Raw genomic sequence first — 20001 nt, 5'->3', positions numbered from 1 at the left:
AAGGGTTTTTGTTCCCAGGAGTGTTTCTCATCAGGTGCCTTTACCTAGAGCCCAGTCCTGCACAACCTTGGGATCAGACTGGCAGCCCACTGGGCTGACCCTAATTCCCAGGGAACCTCTGCCCTAAGACTAGGTCCCCGGATGGGCCCAGATGAGTCTGATATTTAAGACCAATCATCCTTAAGTTTCTCTATCCACCTCTTGCCTGACAGTGAGGGTCATTCTTCCCTCCTCCACTGGGCACCCTGGCTAGTATATGTCCTGCTTAGGAATCTAGAGCCACAGCTCAGGAAAGGACTGAGCTGACTTTCTCCATGTGATTTTTATACAATCACATGTATATGGAATTAGTAGCCCTCTTGGTGCATCTGGGCCCTCAACATAGAGAAGATAAGACAGCAGGTTAACCAATTTTAATGGAACCAAAAGATTATACAATGAAATTTTATATACATTCACAAAAAAAAAAAAACATCGTGCAACTTTTTTTGGAATTGTAGAAAGCGAGCAGTGGAGAGCACATCCTTGTGGAGATTATTCTTGGGGTTGGAACCAGAGATTAGTATTTTGGTCTTTTCACTTCAACCCTGCAATAGAAAGAGAAATGAGCATAAGATCAATACACTAAGCAGTTCTCACCAGTCTCACAGAGGAAGAATGCTGCTGCTCACCCATCGGCTTCCATCTTCTTCCTCTTCTCAATGATCTGCAAAAAGAAGTTATAGTTGATGGTTATGCTGCCAGTCTAAGCTCACCTGAGACCCAAGGCTGACCTCTCTCCTACTTCCATGGCTCTCTGACCCACTGCCTGTTCCTGAATCTGTGGGCCAGTATCTCCTCCCAGCTGAAGCTCTCCCACCCAGAACCAGTCCCACTTACCGCACTAATCTTTTTCCATTGGCGATCAAGCTCTGCTTTGTCATTGGTTTCCTTAAAGCGCCTGGTTTTACGCCCTTCAGACATCTTGATGCCATACTGAAATGCAGCCCTGAGGGAAAAAAAGGGCAGTTGAGGGAAGAAGGCATCCGAGGTTGAATAGCAGTAGCTAGGTGTTCCCAGGAGACCCGGTGAGCAGAGAACCGATTTCAGAATGTTTCAGCCAGACTACACCCTCTAATCTGCTGTGGGATAGTCCACCCCCACCACCATCCCTCTCCTCACTCTTAGCTGTATTTAGTACCAAGACTCACTTGGGCAAAGCCTCCTTGTTGTTCATATACTCGCTGTATTCCTCCTGGGTATCAAAGTCCCAGCGGCCTAAAGGGCCTTTCTTGTTACCCTGTTGCAGGACAGAATGGGGGGCAGGGAAGGAAAAGATGTCAGTGGAAATGAGATTTTAGCCCTTGATTAAAGCCAGGCTCTCCCATAATCCCAGGTTTTATCATTCATAAATCCTACCCTAATAAACAATAATAAATGTTAACTGTGTACTTACTATGTGCCAGGCATCATTCTGAACACTAAACATGTATCTTATTTAATTCTCTCAAAAACTCTATTAAGAGAGAACTATAGTTCTCTCCATTTTTCTAATGAGGAAACTGAGGAAAAAGCAGTAAAATAAGTTGGCTTGGTCACAAAACCAATACCTGGCAGAGCCAGGGTTAAGCAAGGCTCCAAGATAGAATTAAACCATGCTATTAAGCATTGCAGTACAGAGAAAACAAGGAAAAGTATATGACACTTCTTCACCCTTAATGGTGTTAGTGTTTGTTGGTGTTTTTGTTCGTTTGTTTTTGTTTTAAGGCTTAGAGGAAAATGTCAATCCTGGCTAGAATAAAACTCAGTTTGTTTGTTTGTTTTCCAGTTATTTTCTAAAAACTGAAATTCCTTCTTCCCTTTCTACATGTGCACTAAAGGCCTGCTTACTCCCTAGGATGGAAATCAAAGCCTGGCACTTTACAGAAAATAAAAAGTAATATATTTATGGCCCTATCTCATTTTTTGACTTTGTACAGATGCTTTAAAACAGTCAAGCTGCCCAGGACCCCACAATGCTGCTGTTCCTATTGCTGCAGCTGAAGGAAGATGAGGCCCAGGAAATGAAACAGATCATTTGGGAGGAGGGAAGGGGATATGCGCTAAAGAGTAACTGTCCCCACCCATCCTTCCAGCTCCACACCTGGTCCATTTTGCTATAATCCACCTCCTCGTCACTGTCCACAGCCATGTCATCCATCCTAAAGAGAAGCAACAGTTAAAGAGATGGTGCAGACCCAGACTCCTATGGTTCATGCAGAAACCTACCACTAAGAGGCTATATGCCTAGGAACAACCACCCCTCCTAGGCCTCCCACTCAGAGCCTAACAGAATACTTTACCCAGTAAGAAGTACCCCTGGGTCCCAACAAATCAAATTTACACCTCACTCCCCCCCCCACCTTGTTCTGCAATCATCCCAGCCTCCTTCTTTGTAACAGAGTCTCACGTACGTGGCTGGGTAGCACTCAGCATAGCTATTGCACATGCCAAAGAAATCTCCCAGCTGCTTCTTGTCTTCTGGCTTCTTCAGCATATGTTATGTTAAAGAAAATAATCCTCCCAATAGCAGAAAAACTTCAAGCAGGAAGGGCCAAGGGCTAGAAGCCCCAACATGAAAACTCTAAGGAGAGGGCTGTGAACATGAATGAGTCCTCTGAGAAAGGGGAAAGTCATGACTTCATCCTTGTCAAAATTCAGCACAAAAGGGAAAGAGCAAGATGGGGGCGGGGAGGTTGTGGGGAAGCAGGGAGGCAGGTGGAGTTGGAATGAACACGCTGAAATAAAGGATATGATTCAGTGCCTTCCCAGCCAGCAGATCCAGCAAACTTTTCATTGATCGACTTGATCAGCTCCTTGGCGGATCCGGGTCCTGGGCGAAAGAGAACTCTGTTCAGACTTTGAAATAAGGAGCTTACAACCTCTTCCCCACAACACACTTCCCACCTGTGCCTTTCATAACAACATTTTTTAAGCAACAGAACCCTTTAGCTAACAAAGTTTTAATCAAATTCCAATTCAAAATGAGCTACTCTGCTTGAGATGCACTAGTGTGCCCAGAATACTGTCCACTCAACCTGCCCCATGTCTTCAGAACCCCACAGCTGGGAGAATTATATCAAACAGAGCAAATATGCCCTGCCCTTGCCCAGGAAGACAGACAGAACTCCAGACTCATCTTCTGTCTATTCCATAAAGCAAGACACGGATCTTCCAAGAACCCAGAACTAGAAAGTCCCCCAGTGCCCCCCTTGGCAACTCTGAGTTCTGGGTCAGACTCTCAGCCCAGAGGAAAGCAGCACTGCCAGAGCCAATGCAAGATGCCATGGCTAAAACTCACCTTTGTCAACATCCATGGGCTGGAAAGAAAACAGAAACTGAAGTGAGTGTCACCAGGAAGGATGCCCACTCATCTCTCCCTCAAGTTTGAATCAATTCCCTACCCTACCCCCTGCCCCCATTTCCAGGATGGTTCCTACCCTGGATTAACTGACCCAGTTGCTGCTGTGAAACCATGAGCCACCTACATAACAGAGGGGTTCTGTACCTGGTTGGGCAGCCACAGAGATGGGCAGCTCCGCCACCTAGTGCCCGGGACTACATCTCACCTCATCGTCCACTTTTGGCTTCTCAAAGTAGCTGTGCCTCTTCTTCTCTTCTTCTCTCTCTCGGTCCCGCTCCCGCTCTCGATCGCGTTCTCGCTCTCTGTCACGGTCTCTGTCTCTCTCCCGATCACGCTCCCGTTCCCGGTATCTCTCCCGCTCCTTGTCTCGCGGTGTCTTGGTTGTGGAGGGCACATAATCCCCAATGTCTTCAAATATACTAGGAAAACAGAGATCCCTAGCTGACAAGGTCACACAAACTTCCATTTCCCCTGGCCATTTCTCCAGATTCTCACACCAAGGCCTCCCCCAAATGCCAAAGACAGGAAACCCAGAGGCCCTTCCTCCCTCAGATCAGGGGTCAAGGGCTACGATACATACTTCATGTCAGCCTCAGGGGGTTTCTTCTCTTCCATTTTCCCTGTAACATAAAGAGAGGAGTGAGGAAGACACTCCTGAGTTATTTCCCACTCAGCCTCACCATGCTTTTCAGTTCTCAATGCCCTTTTAAACATCTTCTGTTTAAAAGATGGGACAACAAAAGCTACCCCATACTCCCCCTCCTCAAGCCTCAAAACTGACCACTGCTTCCTGGGTGGGTCAAGCAGACAGAACCTGGATGTAACCATCCCTTGCTAATGCTCCACTGCTCCCATTTTTCTCTGGTCCCCAGGAGCCTCCCAATGTTCTGGAAGCTCCAGGAGACCTTGGTTCCATCTCAGATGCCCCTCCAGGGGTAAGGTTTCTCTCCCTAACTCTCCAGATTACCTTTATCTTTCTTTTTGAGCTTCTTGTTGCGGGTACCCTGCCTCAGGTAGGAAAGGATCTGGGTGAGCTTGCTGATGACAATGTCATTTGTGGTCAGTGTGGTCTGGGCCTGAAAACCCCCAAGGAGCAAGAATGTTATCCCACTGAGCAGGACTCTCTTCATTTACTCATTCATTTACTTAACAAATTAACAAATTAAAGGATAAGTGAGAATTAAGTAGGTGAAGACAGGGAAAGGAGGTGTTGTAAAAGGATATTCCAGACAGATGAAACAGCATACAACGGCCTGGGTCATAAGTAAATCTAGTACATTCAAGAAAGCCAGGATGACTGGAAAATAAACTGGGAAGCATGGTAGAAAGAGGCTGGAGAGGCCAGGAGTTACAGAGCCTCACAAGCCATGATACAGACTTTGGCCTTGGGATTCCCTGGTGGCGCAGTGGTTAATAATCTGCCTGCACGGGTTTGAGCCCTGGTCAGGGAAGATCCCACACGCCAGGGAGCAACAAAGCCCGTGCACCGCAACTACTGAGCTTGCGCTCTGGAGCCCGCAAGCCACAACTACTGAAGCCCGCGCGCCTACGGCCCGTGCTCCGCAAAAAGAGAAGCCACTGCAACGCGAAGCCTGGGCACCACAATGAAGAGGGGCCCCCGCTCACCGCAACTAGAGAAAGCCTGCACACAGCAACAAAGACCCAATGCAGCCAAATATAAATTAATTAATTAAAAAAAAAAAAGATTTTGGTCTTTATCCTAACACTAAAAAACCATCAAAGGGCTTCCCTGGCAGTCCAGTGGTTAAGAATCCACCTTCCAATGCAGGGAACACGGGTTCTATCCCTGGTTGGAGAAGTAAGATCCCACATGCTATGGAACAACTAAGCCCCTGCGCCACAACTACTGAGCACGTGAACCACAACTATAGAGCCCGTGTACTGCAACAAAGATCCTGCAAAACTAAGACCCGATGCAGCCAAAAATAAAATAAATAAATAAATATTTTTTAAAAATAAAGAAACCATCAAATCTTCTAAACCGGGGGCAGGGCACATATGGGAAATCTCTGTACCTTCCTCTCAATTTTGCTGTGAACTTTTTTTAAAAATTAATTAATTTATTTATTTCTGGCTACACTGGGTCTTTGTTGCTGTGCGCGGGCTTTCTCTAGTTGCAGCGAGCGGGGGCTACTCTTCATTGCAGTGCGCGGGCTTCTCATTGCAGTGGCTTCTCTTATTGCGGAGCATGGGCTCTAGGCGCGCAGGCTTCAGTAGTTGTGGCTCGTGGGGTGGAGAGCGCAGGCTCAGTAGTTGTGGCACACGGGCTTAGCTGCTCCGCGGTATGTGGGATCTTCCTGGACCAGGGCTCGAACCCATGTCCCCTGCATTGGCAGGCAGATTCTTAACCACTGCACCACCAGGGAAGCTCTGCTGTGAACTTTAAACTGCTCTAAAAAATTATCTTAAAAAAAAAAAAAATGACAGTAGTGAAGGCAGAAAAAAAAAACCTTCTAAACCATGATGAGAAAAAGTCATGCTGTTAAATGATCACTCTGGCCATGTGTAAAAATGATAATGGAAAAGGGGATGGAAAGATGTGGGGAGTGGTAACGGCTAAAGAGTACAGGGTTTCTTTTTGGAATGATGAAAATGTTTTAAAATTGATTCTGATGCCGGTTGTACAATTCTATGAAAATACTAAAAGCCACTGAATTGTACACTTTAAAGGGGTGAACTGTTTGCTATGTGACTTACATCTCAACAATACTAAAAATAAATAGAATATTGGAAGGGAACCACAGTGGAAGTGGGGAAACCAACTAGGAACCCCTTTTAATAGTTCCAACAAGAGATGATGACTTTTTTTTTTGGCCATGCTGCACAGGATGTGGGATCTTATTTCCCCAACCAGGAATCGAACCCATGCTCCCTGCATTGGAAGTACAGAGTCTTAACCACTGGATCACTAGGGAAGTCCCAAGAGATGATGGCTTAGACTGGAATGTTATTGTGTTGTTGGTGGAGATAGAAAAAAGTGAATGGATTCAACTGAGATTTAGGAGGTTAAAAGGTGGGCAGGACTTGGTTAAATGTGGTAGATGAGGCTCAGGGCAGAAGTGAAGCTGATTCCCAGGTTTGAGGCTCACATAGCAGGCTCTCGGGACTTGGGTCACTCACCTCCATGGTGGGGCAATCAGCTTTGCTGCGGATGAGAGTAGTGGGGATGTCAGTGTCAGCATACTCATCATCCAGGTCTACCACATAGGCCATGCGGCCTGGAAGAAACAGCTCATTCCGCTCATATGCTTTGCTCTTGAAGAGCATGCGGTAAACATTTCGGCCTACAAAAAAGAGAAAGAGCAGCAAGTAGCCAGTGAGAAACTTCTACAATAACAGCTACTGTTTACTAAGTGGTTACTGTGTGCCAGCCACCATGCCAAGTGTTATGCTTGCTTTGCTTCATTCAGTCTTCACAACAGCCCTGTGAGGTGGTCATTATTATCTCCTTTTAGCTGATAAGAATACTAAGGCTGAGAAGTAAGGGTTTTACTACCACTTAAGTCATATGACTATTGCAAGTCCTATAGCTACTAAGCGACAGAACAAAGAATGGGACCCTGGCCGTTTAACTCCAAAGCCTGAGCTCTTATCCACCCTTCCTACAGTGCCTTCTCAAGGGCACTATGTGCCTAGCATCGTATTAGGCCCTGTGAGGAAGAAGGATGAAGTTTAAGGTAATACTGATGAAGATGGGAAAAAATAGCTCTACCATATGCTCAGTGTGATAGGCATGTTGCCATGTATTATTTCTCTTCGTCCCAGTAATCCCATGAGGTGGACGTTAACCCCATTTTTGCAAGTGGACAAACAGAAGCTGAGAAGTTAAGTTGGTTGCACCCAAAATCACATGCTTAGTGTGATTTCATTACAGGATTCAAATGCAGGTTTCTGAATTCTGAGTTTTTAATCAACAACCATGCTACCTCCCATATGGATAAGCCCAAATCTGAAAGAGCTTCCAACCTAACTGAGGGGACATTAGTAATATATATGAAATAACTAAGTCTACATCTGAGTTCTATTAGAGTATTTTGTGCGAAGTAGCTGGTTTGGGGACAAAAAAGAGATAAAAGTAGATTGAGGGAAAGGGGAAGCATATTCCATCCAGAGCACTAAATTCCTTACAATTCCCCTGGAATGCAGAGCCACTAGTGTAGAAATTCTGTACTCACCCAAACGTGTTTTAAATTCTATTTTATTTTCAGGATCCTCATCTTTCCTGAAAAGACAAAAAGAACATTTTTGCTAAATGTGTTCCTACTTTTGGCCCCTCCTTTCTAAACTCTCAAGCTCTCCCTGATGTTTATTTACTTGGTTTCCTTCTGGGGCTTTTCCATCAGTTCTTCCTCCTCTTTCTCTTTGCTGGCAATTTCAGCTCGTACCTAACAGGAAAGCAAGTAAGGTTTAGACATTTATTCACTTTACATATCCTTACTGAACACCATTATACCACACTGTGCCAGGAACTAAGAACTCAATACTGAACAAAACAATATAGTCCTTGCCTAATGGAGCTTATAAAAAGAGAGACAGACAAATTAAACGATTAAACAACAAAGTGTGATAACTGCTGTAAGTAAAACAGAAGAGCTATGCAAGGGTGCAGGTAGTGGGAGGTGAGGAGTGGGGAGACTTAACAATACACAGGTGATCAGGGAAGGTTTGTTTACCCAAGAAGATAAAACTGAGGCTGAGACTTGAACGATGAATAGCAATTAGTCCTACAGAGGGGACACCGTTAGTTCTTCTACATGGTCTGAACTAACAGCAGTCTCCCTCCTCACCCCAAAAGGTGAGCATTCAGCATGCTAGTATTACTCTCCATCTACCAACAAAGCTCACCTTCTGAAGCAGAGCAAAATCCAAGCCTTTCACCAAATGGGTGTGTTCCATGTCACCACCCAAAAATTTGGACTCCTGGATCAACTGTCTTCTCTTCTCTGCAGCTGATTTGTCCCTGTAGAATGAAAGAGGCCACATAAGAACCATCCTTTGTGGGTGGCAAGTGCCTCTTGAAATGGCTTGGCATGGGGAAATGGCTTTCCAGAGCAAGGAAAATGTGAGGAAGAATTCATACTGCCATTGTATGACTTTGCAATGCTGAGGGAACCATGCCCTGGCCCACTCGGTACTCACGCCTCAGCAGTGGGGCCCACAGCCCTGTAGTTAGCTGTGGTGCTGATCAGCTCAGTTTCCTCATAATCTTTGTTCACTCCATCCCGCCGTTCCTTGGCACGGTCCCGGTACTTCTCTGCTAGTTCTCTTTCTCTCTCAATTTCTTGTTGGCGAAGTTTGGCATAATAACTGTGACCAGGGAAAGGCAAATGTGTAAGGCTCAGCAGAACTGTTCCTGCCTGTTTCCCTATACCTTCACCCAACTCTCTATGCTGAAAGCTCATATATATCCTCATAGAACTGCTGGCCACCTCTTGATATTCCTCAAAAGCAGAACTACAGCATCTCCCAGCTCACAGATACACTGTTCTAATGCCACCATAGTATACTCCATCTGTCACTTCAGAATCCTTTGATGTCACCTAACTCTACATCACCGAGTCTCTACAAGTATGAGACTTTACCATACGGCAACCAGGAAGTCTGAGTTTTTATCACGTTCCAAATATCACCTGAAAATATATCATTCCTTGCCAGTCCTCCTCAAGAAAAGAGAAAAAAGCAAAGTACCAGGTCTAGGAAGCTTAGTATCATATAAATAATAGCAATGACAATGATAACTGACGGCAGCCAAAATTAACTGGGTGGTTACTATATGCCAGGCACTGGTACTAAGTGTTTACATGGACTATCACAGTTGATCCTCGTGACAACCTGATAACAGTTATTATCACTATCTTGATTCCACCCATGAAAATACTGAGGATTAGAGAGGTTAAACAAAATGCCCACGGCATCCAGCTAGAAACTGGTAAAGATGAGATTAAAACACAAGCTGACTCCAAAGCCCTAAACGGCCATTCTAAATATCATTCCTCTCCACTATGAAAGCAGAGACTCTCAAGACAAGAAAGGAAAACCTCAGTCTCTTGCCTCATAACTAGCCCCTACTCCTTTTCCCCGAACAGTATCCACCATAAAACCCAACACTCTTCCATCCTTCCTTTACCTTTTCTTTTTTCTCCTTCGTGCAGCTGGATCTTCATCCTCATTGTACTCCCTTGGCATCCTAGAAAAGAAAGAAATTCACTGATTGCAAAATATTGCCACAGCCCCAGAAACCCCAAGAAGTGGCTTTGAGGACTGAAGAAAGGCTTAGAATACTGACCACAGCAATAGCTGACCAGTTTCAATCAGGCAGAGATCCATGTCAATATTTGTAGGTGAGTGGTTCTCAAGCTTTAGAAAGCATCACAACCACCTGAAGGACTATTAAAATTATATATTCTCAAATATCTGCCCTAGAATTTGAGTCCGTGGGGCTAGAATGGACCCAGAAATCTACTTATTTAAGCACGAGCAGTAACTCTAGTACAAATGGTCCATGGAACATACTCTGAGAAAAAATGAGATCCCCATGGGACTTCCCTGGTAGTCCAGTGGCTAAGACTCCATGCTCCCAATGCAGGGGGCCCAGGTTCAATCCCTGGTCAAGGAACTAGATCCCACATGCCGCAACTAAGAGTTCACACGCCACAAAATTCTGTATGCAGCAACTAAAAGATCCCGTGTGCCACAACTAAGACTCGGCACAGCCAAATAAATAAGTAAATATTTTTTAAAAAATGAGATCCATACAGCATCCCAGTCTTTCCTGGAGCTTCAATCTCAAAAGGCAGGGAATCAGAACCATGGACCTCAAAAGAGAACTAGCTTTCCAGTTCCTAAGATAACTAGTTCAATAAATTTTCCATAGGAAGGAGATGGGAAACAGATTGGATCACCCCAGAACTTACTCATGGTGACGTGACTTAGAGGGTGGTGCAGAAGCAGGTGCAGCCCTTGGGGTCATGAGAAGTTTCCTGAAGTCTTCATTGGTGAGTTTTGATCTAGAGGGCGAAAATTTTAAAAATTAGTACCCAATAAGAATTGGAAAAGGAATATGTAAAAAATATGGTTCACTTTACTAGAAATCAGAGAAAAACAAATTAAAACAAAGAACATGCCACTTTTAATGCATCAGACTGTTAACGATTAAAAAGTTTGATAAATTGGACTTCTCTGGTGGCACAGTGGTTAAGAATCCACCTGCCAAAAAAAAAAGGTTTTCCCTGGTGGCGCAGTGGTTGAGAGTCCGCCTGCCAATGCAGGGGACACGGGTTCGTGCCCCGGTCTGGGAAGATCCCACATGCCGCGGAGCAACTAAGCCTGTGTGCCACAACTACTGAGCCTATGCTCTACAGCCCGCGAGCCACAACTACTGAAGCCCGCGTACCTAGAGCCCGTCCTCCGCAACAAGAGAAGCCACCGCAATGAGAATCCTGCACACTGCAACAAAGAGTAGCCACTGCTCGCGGCTACTAAAAAAAAAAGTTTTATAAATCAAGAATGAGTGAGAGGATGGGACTTCCCTGGTGGCACAGTGCTTAAGAATCCGCCTGCCAACGCAGGGGACACTGGTTCGAGCCCTGGTCCGGGAAGATCCCACGTGCCACTGAGCAACTAAGGCCGTGCGCCACAACTACTGAGCCTGCGCTCTAGAGCCTGCGAGCCACAACTACTGACCCCGCGTGCCTAGAGCCTGTGCTCCGCAACAAGAGAAGCCACCACAATGAGAAGCCCGCGCACTGCAATGAAGAGGAGCCCCCGCTTGCTGCAACTAGAGAAAGCCCTTGTGCAGCAACAAAGACCCAATGCAGCCAAAAATAAATAAATTACTAAAAAAAACCCCAACACAGGTGGCAAAGTTGATATATAGACAATATATCACCGATTAATTTTAATATTTTAATTCACAAAGCAATGATGTATTTTACTCAGATATGAATGTGTGTACACAAATGCATTTAAAAAGAGTAGGACAAAAAGATAAGTGTAAAAAAGGTAATGGTGGTTACCTCTAAGAAAGGGGATGGAATTGGGACGTTATCAAAGACAACATTACCCTTATTCTGATGTTTTAATTTCCTACAAGAATTAATTCCTATATAACGTGTAATTAAACATCAATTTTAAAAACTAGCACTCTCCCTGCCATAATTTCCCCTCTAATACTCTTATGCAGTTGGCCTGATCCAGTTAAAAGTTCACAAAGATAAAGAGCAAGCGGTATGATTTTTTGGTCATCCTTGCTGACAAGACATTCAGAATTCTTTCACCACCACCACCACCACTTTACTCATTACCCAGCTCATTCCCATGGTTCTACATCAAAACACTCACTGGTGGAAGGAGTGAGGATCGTCCACATCATGGCCATCTGGGGCCAAAGGGTTGGAGAACGGCTCGCCTAAGAAAAGGAATTGATGTTAATTTAATCAATCTCTTAGAGTCAGGTCTTGTGCAAAGGTTGGGGATCTACAGACGTCTTTTCCTGTAGTTGAGTTGCTCACAATCTAGTGAGGAAGAAAGGCAAGAACATCGACACTGACAATACAGGGTAACAAGTGCTGAAGTAGGAAAATTCAAGGAGCTATGGGAGCTCAGAGGAGGGGGCCCCTAAACCAGCGCTGGAGGATCAGCAAAAACTTCTTGAAGATGACACCTAAGATACTACACGAAAGATAAATTTACGGAACCAAAAATTAAGTGACGGGGTCTGGGGGTGGTTCACAGATAAATCTCATCTGTCGTGGGTTGGGGCAAGGACAAGATTGAGGGACAGTCTGGAGCTGCCCGGCCTCGCTCGGGGCCCAACTGCTTCGCCAGGCTACAAGCGCCACATCCCGGCCCGCCTCCACCCTCGCGCACACAGCCGGCTTAAATTCTGAGGCCAAAATAACGCGCCAAGTGTCCCGAGTCCCGCGGGGAAGAAAGGGCAGATGACCCAAGCCTTACTATCTCGCTCCGGCATTTCGTCCGCGGTATTTCAACCCAGCAACGACCGAGGACCCTACAACAACACGGCAACGACAGGCGACTGCCCCCAATGCACCTCAAGAGTCCACCCACAGTGCCTTTCGTGCCCCAGCTTTTCCGCCGCAACAGAGGGCGGAGAAATCCGAGTAAGAGTTGACCCGCAATGCTTTTATGGCATTGGCTAAACTTGGTCCCGCCCCTTACGCCAGCCAACCTATCCCGGGGCTGGAGCGTCCGCGGCTGGTCTGATAGGATCACTTGGCCGGAAGGTCTAGGGCGGATGATTTGGTATTAGCCGAGATGGCGGCTGCTGCAGCGAGTAGGGGGATCCGTGCCAAATCGGGCCTCCGTGAAATTCGTATCCACTTATGCCAGCGCTCGCCCGGAAGCCTGGGAGTCAGGTGAGGCGCGGCCCGGTGAGGCGGCGGGCTTCGGGACGCCGGGGTCACGACCTCGACCTCCCGGGTGTTTGAGGAGGCCCGCGCCCACACCGCACGGACGGTGCTCTTTTCGGCCTTGCAGGGACTTCATCGAGAAACGCTATGTGGAGCTGAAGAAGGCGAACCCCGACCTGCCCATCCTAATCCGCGAGTGCTCCGATGTGCAGCCCAAGCTTTGGGCCCGCTACGGTGAGCAGAGGACGCCGGGGACCTGAGACCCCGGTGGAGGAACAAGGGTTCGAGAAAAGAAAGGGCCGCCCAAGGTCACACAGAAACCTGTTCAGGAACTGAATTCGGACTTGCTGTTGACCTCGTTGCAGATAAGGAAATATACATTCGCAGGGTTACAGGATGCTTTGTGTCCCAATAACATCTATGTGGAGGCGGGCCCTGTCCTGCATAGGGATCAGGAGCTGTCGTCTTTGTAATTCACAACAGGCTTCAGATAGGGGAGAAGGGATGCTGGTCCAGTCCATCAGTGTAGGTCCTTCCAAATTGTGTGGCCAGTGCCGGTCCAGACAGAGTGTGAGAATCTCAATAGTAAAAATCTAAAATAATGACTGTGTTGAGCACTTACTGCTAGGCCCTGTGCTGAGTGCTTTCCTGCCTAAATCTCATTTAACCTTAATTAATATGAGGGGTGGATTCTTTGGTTATTCAGCTAGTATGTATAACAGGGTTGAGCTTCTACCTCTGTTCCCCCTTCCTAGACTGCACTTCTGCCAGACTTCCATGGCTGGCTCTTTGTTATAATTCAGACTCCTCAAAAAGGCATTCCCTGGCCAGTTATGTAACATTGCCCCTTTACCCTATACAATTTTACCACATACTTATTAATATATTACCTATGTGTCATTTTACCACAATTTGAAAATTACAGCCATGTTGTCTGACACATAGGGACACACAATAAATATTTATACTTACTGAATAATGGTATTTTTAATCACGGCTTTTAACTAAATCTCACCCTAGCAATGTCTGGAGGACGGCAGGGAGTCACACCCAAGGCAGATCCATTATAACAGTGGACAACTGCAGTATGCCATGCACTAAACATTGTTTGGAGGAGGAACAAAGGTTTTCCTCCCAAAAGCCAGTAGACTAGAGAAGGAGATGGACACAAATAACTTTAGTTTAGATGAACAATGGGAGCCACTGAATGGGTACCATTAAAAGGCAGGCTCATGTAATACACTGCTCACAATGGTTAATAATAAATGCCTACCATGCCCCTTAAAACGTTCCTGAAACACTTTCCTTCCCATTATGACCGCCCAGAATCAGCCGAAATTCTACTACCCTTCCTATCCTACCAAGACTGTAAGTTGAAGACAGAGACCTTTTATTATACTTTGGTAGCCCGTACAGTGCAGAGCGGATACTTAATCACCTCCCTCTCTCTTCAGCATTTGGCCAAGAGAAGAATGTCTCTTTGAACAACTTCAGTGCTGATCAGGTAACCAGAGCCCTGGAGAATGTGCTACGTGGCAAAGCCTGAAGCCTCCACTGAGGATTAAGAGCAAGAGCCCCAGAGCCTGAGCTCTGCTGGACTGAGTACAATGTGGAGAAATGTGTTCTGTTCTTTATAAAGCTTGTGCTGAAAATGCTGTCTCAGGATGTTCTGTTTCTTATTCCACCGACTACCCCTTATTGTGCAATCAAATGAGGCAAAGCAGCTGAATATAAAAATAAAACTTATTTTATTCCATCCCATGAAAAGCCACCAGCTGCTGAAGAAAAAAAAAAAAGAAAGAACGAACAAGAAAAAAGGAGATTCTATGGACCCAGATTAAGTAGGCCACGCTGGGTTCCCTCTGGTCCTCCCGCCTGGACATTGCTGGGTAAAACAGGAGGAGCTGGGATCCAGAGATCTTGACTTAGGCTTAGGTGTGGGAGCAGAGGGCATGATGTCATTATGGTTCTAAACCTCCCAAAGGGGCTCTGTGGGCCAGGAAGCTGGGGAGTGGGGGAGATGGGGAGTGGAGTACATGACTTTGAGAAGTCAAGTCACCCATGAAGAGCTGTCTGCTGGAGAGCATGCACACGATCCTGGAGCTGTGCTACCTCCTCATGCCTTTGTAGGGCCTGCAGCCCTGACTGCTGCAAGAAGGCCTGGGCAGCCTGAGAGCAGGGAAGAAAAGGATTCAACACTGGGTCCCTCAGTGCTAACACGCAATTACCACAGCCTTATGGGTTAGCCCACGTCTTCTTGGAAGAATGCATTCCCAACAAGAGTATGGAAGTTCGGACCTGGAGCCCACATAGGCTAGCCAGGCCCAGAGCAATGACTAAAGTTACTGGAAGGAAAGGGGCCATGGTGAGACCAGAGGCTTCAGAACAGAAGGATTGGGGACTAAGGCCAGAAACCCACCCCTGGCTGATAGAGGAACAGCAGTTGCAGCAGCTCCAAACTCTGGCCTACTACTTCAGTGTCAGAGAAGGCCAACGTGTCCAGCAAGGAGGAGAGCAGGGGCCCTGGCCACAGACGCTGACAGTAAGCAGGACCTTTCTCTGCAACGTTGCACAGAACCGTGAGCACCTGCAGACAGATATATGTACACAGTCCCCACAAACGATGAAAACCAAAGATTTTAACGATAGCTTCTGTGGAATGCTGACCACATGCCCAGGCACTGTGCCAAGTAGTTTTATATGCATATTCTGTAATCCCCTCAGCCACCCTCAGGTAGGATTACTATTCCCAATTATAAATGAGGAAACTGAAGCCTAAGGTGGTTAGTTGATTTGCCCAAGGTTAGTTACTAGTAAATTACAGTTTAGGGACTCACACCTAGACTGTCTGGTCTATGACTGATGGTCTGGCCCTGAAGCCATCCATACCACACCACCTGCCAGCTCTCAGCTAAGGGTACTTCTGAGGGCTCAGGGCTGCTCCCACTGTTTACACTTTGGCCACCAGACCTTGGACTCAAGTGACCCCAATACCTACCAACACGCTCACCACATTAGATACAGACAACAGGTGCAAGAGGGGCTCAATCAGATCCAGGGAGAGCAAGGAGGTGCAGAAACTAGGACTGTTTGCTGGAAGGGAAAATGTCAGGGTGAAGTTCCTCCAACTGGGGCATGAAACCAACCCACTCCCAATCCTACCCTTGTCAGCCCAGGCCATGAGGAATTATTCCCAGTATCTAAAGGCCCAGGCCTAGGCAGATTATGGTGCTTACCAGTGAGGTTGTTAAGGAGCCAGAGGCCCTCAGGAAGCAGGCTGGGCTGTTTCTGGAGGAGGAACTGCAGGAGGATAAATAAGGCTGCCACAACACGCTCATCTCGGAGCTGCAGTTGCCCTCCCACAGCCTCTGCTGCTGCCTCTGTTAGCAAGTTGCTTAGACACCGAAGCACAGGGCATGCCAGCTGCAAAGACGAGTTAGGGTTCAGGTTTAAGGAGGAAGGGGCAATCTGCACACTGGAGCAGGAGCTGAGTAAAAAGAAAGGTCACCCAGAGGTTGACCTGTCCTCTTCACCTACCAGCTCCAGTCCTGCATCCTCAGTTCTCTGGACAGCCCCAGCCAAGTCCAACAGCAGCAGCCCCAGGGTGGACAGAGCACCCTGGGTGATGAGCAGGGCATTGTTGACCTGGCTGGGCAATAGGAAGCAAGTAGTCACTACTCGGTCAATCCTACCTTTAAGGTGGCAAATGGCCTAGGTCTGTGGGTTTCCTGAGCTCCAAGAAGAGAGGACCATAAAACAAGGAAAACTCAGCACAACAATTCCAGAAACCAAAGTTCAAAAACCTGAGTGTCATGGAAGGAAGCCCCAGGGGAGGTTTGTGGCACTTCCCCAATTCGCCCATTACCTGCAGATGATGTAGTGAAGGCACCAGGCAAACTCCACAGCTACTCCGAGGTTCAGCTTTGGGCCAGGTTGCAACAGTTGCAGCATATGTTGTGGGAGAGTGGAGCCCAGGACAGAGCTGTCAGTAGAAGCAAAGCTGTGAGTAGGAACCACAGAAGGCAAGATGCCAGTCACTCTTCCCAAACCCTGAGAGCAGGTGGGAAAGCATCCAAACCCAAAGCTCTTCCCAGTCAGGCACATGGGGTTGAAATGTGCAACAGCTTTGGAAACAAGATTCGATCAGGCATCAGGGGCTACACTACCAAGTAGGTCACACCTGCCTACACATCTGGAGACTCAATTTTACTTACGGGATGATCTTCTCTGGAGCTTCCTTAGCCTGCAGAAGCTGGGACAAGGCATATCCAAGAGCTTCCAGCACAGTCAGATGGGGAGACTAGAAGCAGACAGAGTAGGGATCTGACTCTGGAACCTAGGCCATAAGATTTCCTGAGACTTTCAACCCCTTAGCACAGGGCAGAGGCTGGAGCTGCCTACTCAAAGCAGGTGGGGCATGTGGAGAGACGTGAAGGGAGGGGTGCCCAGAGAGGAAGCAAGGAGGTGGACACTTACCTGGATGCAGGCAGCCAAGGCCGGAACAATGCCCTGTGGCAGGAGCTGCCTTCTCACAGCCTCACTCTCCACAATCAGGTTACCCAGTGTATACAGACAGAGCTCCTGAGAGCAGGACAACAAAAGCACTGGGCTTGGCCTGTCTCAGGCCAGGGTGGGGTAGGGGTGGGAGTGGGGAAGCTGGAGCATACCTGTCCTTGAGGATCGGGGCACAGGGGAATGGGAGATGATGGGTGTGTGTATGGCTGGGGGCATCAGGAGAAACAGGTTTTCCTCTTTTGCCTACCTGCCAGCTCAAACTGGACCCAAAAGCACAATTTTTAAATCCAAACAAAGAACAAGGTAGGAAGGGGCAGGGCTTACTATAAAGTCTGAGCTGTGACCGGAGAGGTAGGTGAGAAGGTAGGAAGTGGCTGGCAGGCAGGCCTCAACTACTGCAGACTGCTCAGAGTGAGAGAGCTCATGAAGGCACCGAGCCGCCTCAAGCTGCAGCAGGGCCTGGTTGCTGGTCAGGAGCCCGACTAGGGTCCGAATGCTGCCCTCCAGCCTACATGAGTGAGCACCAGAGCCCTGCTCAGCCAGTGGCCCATCCCCCCCACACTCCTGTCCACCCCTCAGAGACCCAGCCACACACTCACACCACCTGCACTGACCTGATGAAGGTCTGTTGCGTCTCAGGGCGCTGCAAGCCTCGCCGAAGGCTGACCAGAGCCCCCTCTCTCTCCTTTTCCTCTGTCCCCCGCTGGGCTAACTGCAGGAACTGCTGGATCTGGAGCCCAGGGCAGGGAGAAGAGAGATGGCAACATATAGTTGCCAGAAAGCAAGGCATGAGTTCTGCTCTGCCCACTTCAGCTGTGAGCCCTTCAATATGGCACTATTCCTAGAACTCATCATTCACAGTAATATGGCCAATAAGTGTCAACCTTGCAGTAGAGTGGACAGAAGAGGGAATCAGAACTGGGTTTAATACAAGCCCTGCCACTTACGCTACAGGGGACTAAACCCCAGTTTCTCACCTGAGAAAAGAGCATAACATCTACTCTGCCTTTTTACTGTGTTATTTCAAGGATAACATTTAAACCTCTCAGCCTGACACAACCTATCCCTCTAGCGACTCTCCCCATGCAACCGACACTGCAACAACACTGCGCATCACATGACGTGTTTTTTAATGCTTCCAAGCTTTCGCATAATCTATTCTTTCTGCCTGGAATACCCTCCCCAGGTCCTCCACTTCCTTTAGATTTCTGCTCTCACTGCCTCTGGGAAGTTAGCTCTTTCTGGCTCCCTTTGGAAGACTCAGGGGTTTCTATTGTGCCTCATGTTTCCTTCATGACAGGTAGGAGCACATCTGTCTCCTTCAATGGGTTGTGAACACGTCAAAGAAAGGGACTCTCTCTTCATCTTTCTGTACCTCAGTACCCAGCATAGGTGCCTTGGTATAAAGTAAGCACACAATGAATAAATGGTATAACCTAGGTATAAGTACTTTATACTTATATATATATATATAAGTAAACTATATATGTAAACATAATATAAACAGGGGATACCCAATGCTTGCTGAATGAATAAATGAGCTAAAAGAAATTCTTTCGTTCACTTATTCCATAAATACTGAGCATCTACTATATGCCAGATACTGTATAGGCATCTGAGTTTTCAATGATGACAAATAAGATAAGGTCCAGTTTCCTTTTAGTCTAGTTGGAGAAACGGTAACAAGCAAACAATTAGTATGATTAATACTCTGCAGACCCACTTTAGATGCAGCAAATGCAAAGGCCTTGAGACAGGAAAGAGCCTGGTATATTGTTCCAAGAACTGAAAAGAGGACAATTTGTCTGAAATGAGTGAACTGATAAGGTTGGAAGTAGCAGAGGTTAGACCATGCTGGACTGTGTAGATCACAGGAAGGATTTTGGTCTTTGTGTTTTTAAAAGACGCATCTGACTGATGTATAGAGAATTAACTTGAGGAGGCAAAATTTCTGCAGATGACCTGTTAGGAGGCTGCTGTTAAGTATTCAGAAAAGAGGGTGGTGGCGATCGTGATGGCAACGCCATTTAAAAGACTCCACAGCTCTTTAGGAGGTTAAAAAAAAAGTGGGGGGGGGGGGAGCTAGGACTTGATGATGTATTGATGTGGGGATGAGGGATAGAGTTGTCGAGGATGATTCCCTGGTTTCCGGCTTGGCCCACTAGACGGAAGGAGGTATTGAAGGGACCAAGTTCAGGTTTGGGGGCGGACCTCGAGTACAAGAGAAGGTATTTGCCGCTACCTGGTGTGGATCTCACCAAGCACCCTGCCCCCTCACCTCGGCTTCCCCGAAGATCATGGCCACACATCCCTCCTCGGCTTCCTCCAAGGCTTCGTCTCTCAGCAGCCTCTTGCTGACCAGCTGCTGCTCTCTCCGTGCCTTCCGCAGTGCTGGGAGCAAAGGAGCCGCTTGATCATGCGAGGGGCACCCAGGACCCAGAACCCATCTCCAACCCTGGAAGCCTCCTCACCCCTACTCCGACCGCCATACCCTCATCCTCCCGTGTTCCCTCGCCCGCCCGCACCTGCCTCCCGCTCCCGCCGGCGGCACCGTAGCTCCTCCACCCCGCAGCATAACGGCTTGAGGCGGCCCCGCTGTCGGCTCCACATGCTGGAACTGGAGTAAACCTGCACCAGAGAGAACGCAACAGGGCCCAGGAGTCTAGACGATGGTACGGACTGCGCAGCCGCAGCGTAGAGCGGAAGGGGAGG

General features: G+C 47.4%; 3 protein-coding genes across 10 annotated transcripts; 1 reads left to right on the top strand and 2 right to left on the bottom strand.

Annotated features, from left to right (window-relative positions):
• Positions 1-398: 398 nt before the first annotated feature.
• IK (IK cytokine) lies at positions 399-12515 on the bottom strand. Its single transcript, XM_019924550.3, has 20 exons — positions 12359-12515; positions 11744-11810; positions 10318-10410; positions 9531-9590; positions 8543-8710; positions 8249-8363; positions 7718-7788; positions 7579-7625; positions 6524-6687; positions 4350-4458; positions 3963-4002; positions 3588-3801; positions 3320-3338; positions 2773-2851; positions 2433-2513; positions 2123-2180; positions 1191-1279; positions 880-988; positions 672-706; positions 399-587 (listed from the first exon to the last, which is right to left on the bottom strand). Exons 1-20 carry the CDS (start codon positions 12372-12374, stop codon positions 560-562), a joined length of 1662 nt encoding a protein of 553 aa, XP_019780109.2. The 5' UTR covers positions 12375-12515; the 3' UTR covers positions 399-559.
• A 110-nt stretch (positions 12516-12625) lies between these two features.
• Positions 12626-14429, top strand: NDUFA2 (NADH:ubiquinone oxidoreductase subunit A2). Its single transcript, XM_004321978.4, has 3 exons — positions 12626-12780; positions 12902-13008; positions 14229-14429. The coding sequence occupies exons 1-3, from the start codon at positions 12680-12682 to the stop codon at positions 14318-14320; spliced, it is 300 nt and encodes a 99-aa protein (XP_004322026.1). The 5' UTR covers positions 12626-12679; the 3' UTR covers positions 14321-14429.
• A 70-nt stretch (positions 14430-14499) lies between these two features.
• TMCO6 (transmembrane and coiled-coil domains 6) lies at positions 14500-19979 on the bottom strand. 8 transcript variants are annotated; one of them, XR_004525899.2, is made up of 12 exons: positions 19815-19979; positions 19568-19680; positions 17904-18019; positions 17614-17797; positions 17251-17355; positions 16989-17074; positions 16640-16756; positions 16312-16423; positions 16011-16197; positions 15773-15867; positions 15194-15333; positions 14500-14943 (listed from the first exon to the last, which is right to left on the bottom strand). XR_004525899.2 is itself a non-coding variant. In XM_033853263.2 (12 exons), the coding sequence occupies exons 1-12, from the start codon at positions 19897-19899 to the stop codon at positions 14830-14832; spliced, it is 1359 nt and encodes a 452-aa protein (XP_033709154.1). In that variant the 5' UTR covers positions 19900-19979; the 3' UTR covers positions 14500-14829. The 8 variants fall into 8 exon arrangements, 7 of the variants coding, with proteins under 7 accessions (XP_033709154.1, XP_033709151.1, XP_033709152.1 ...); XM_033853263.2 differs by having other exon boundaries at positions 15194-15361; positions 16011-16074; XM_033853260.2 differs by having other exon boundaries at positions 15194-15361; positions 19815-19978.
• Between the last annotated feature and the right edge of the window lie 22 nt (positions 19980-20001).

Source organism: Tursiops truncatus, chromosome 3 (genome assembly GCF_011762595.2).
Source record: "Tursiops truncatus isolate mTurTru1 chromosome 3, mTurTru1.mat.Y, whole genome shotgun sequence".
NCBI lineage: Eukaryota > Metazoa > Chordata > Mammalia > Artiodactyla > Delphinidae > Tursiops > Tursiops truncatus.
Note: the sequence above shows the minus strand (reverse complement) of the source record. Positions and strands in the feature narration are given on the sequence as shown.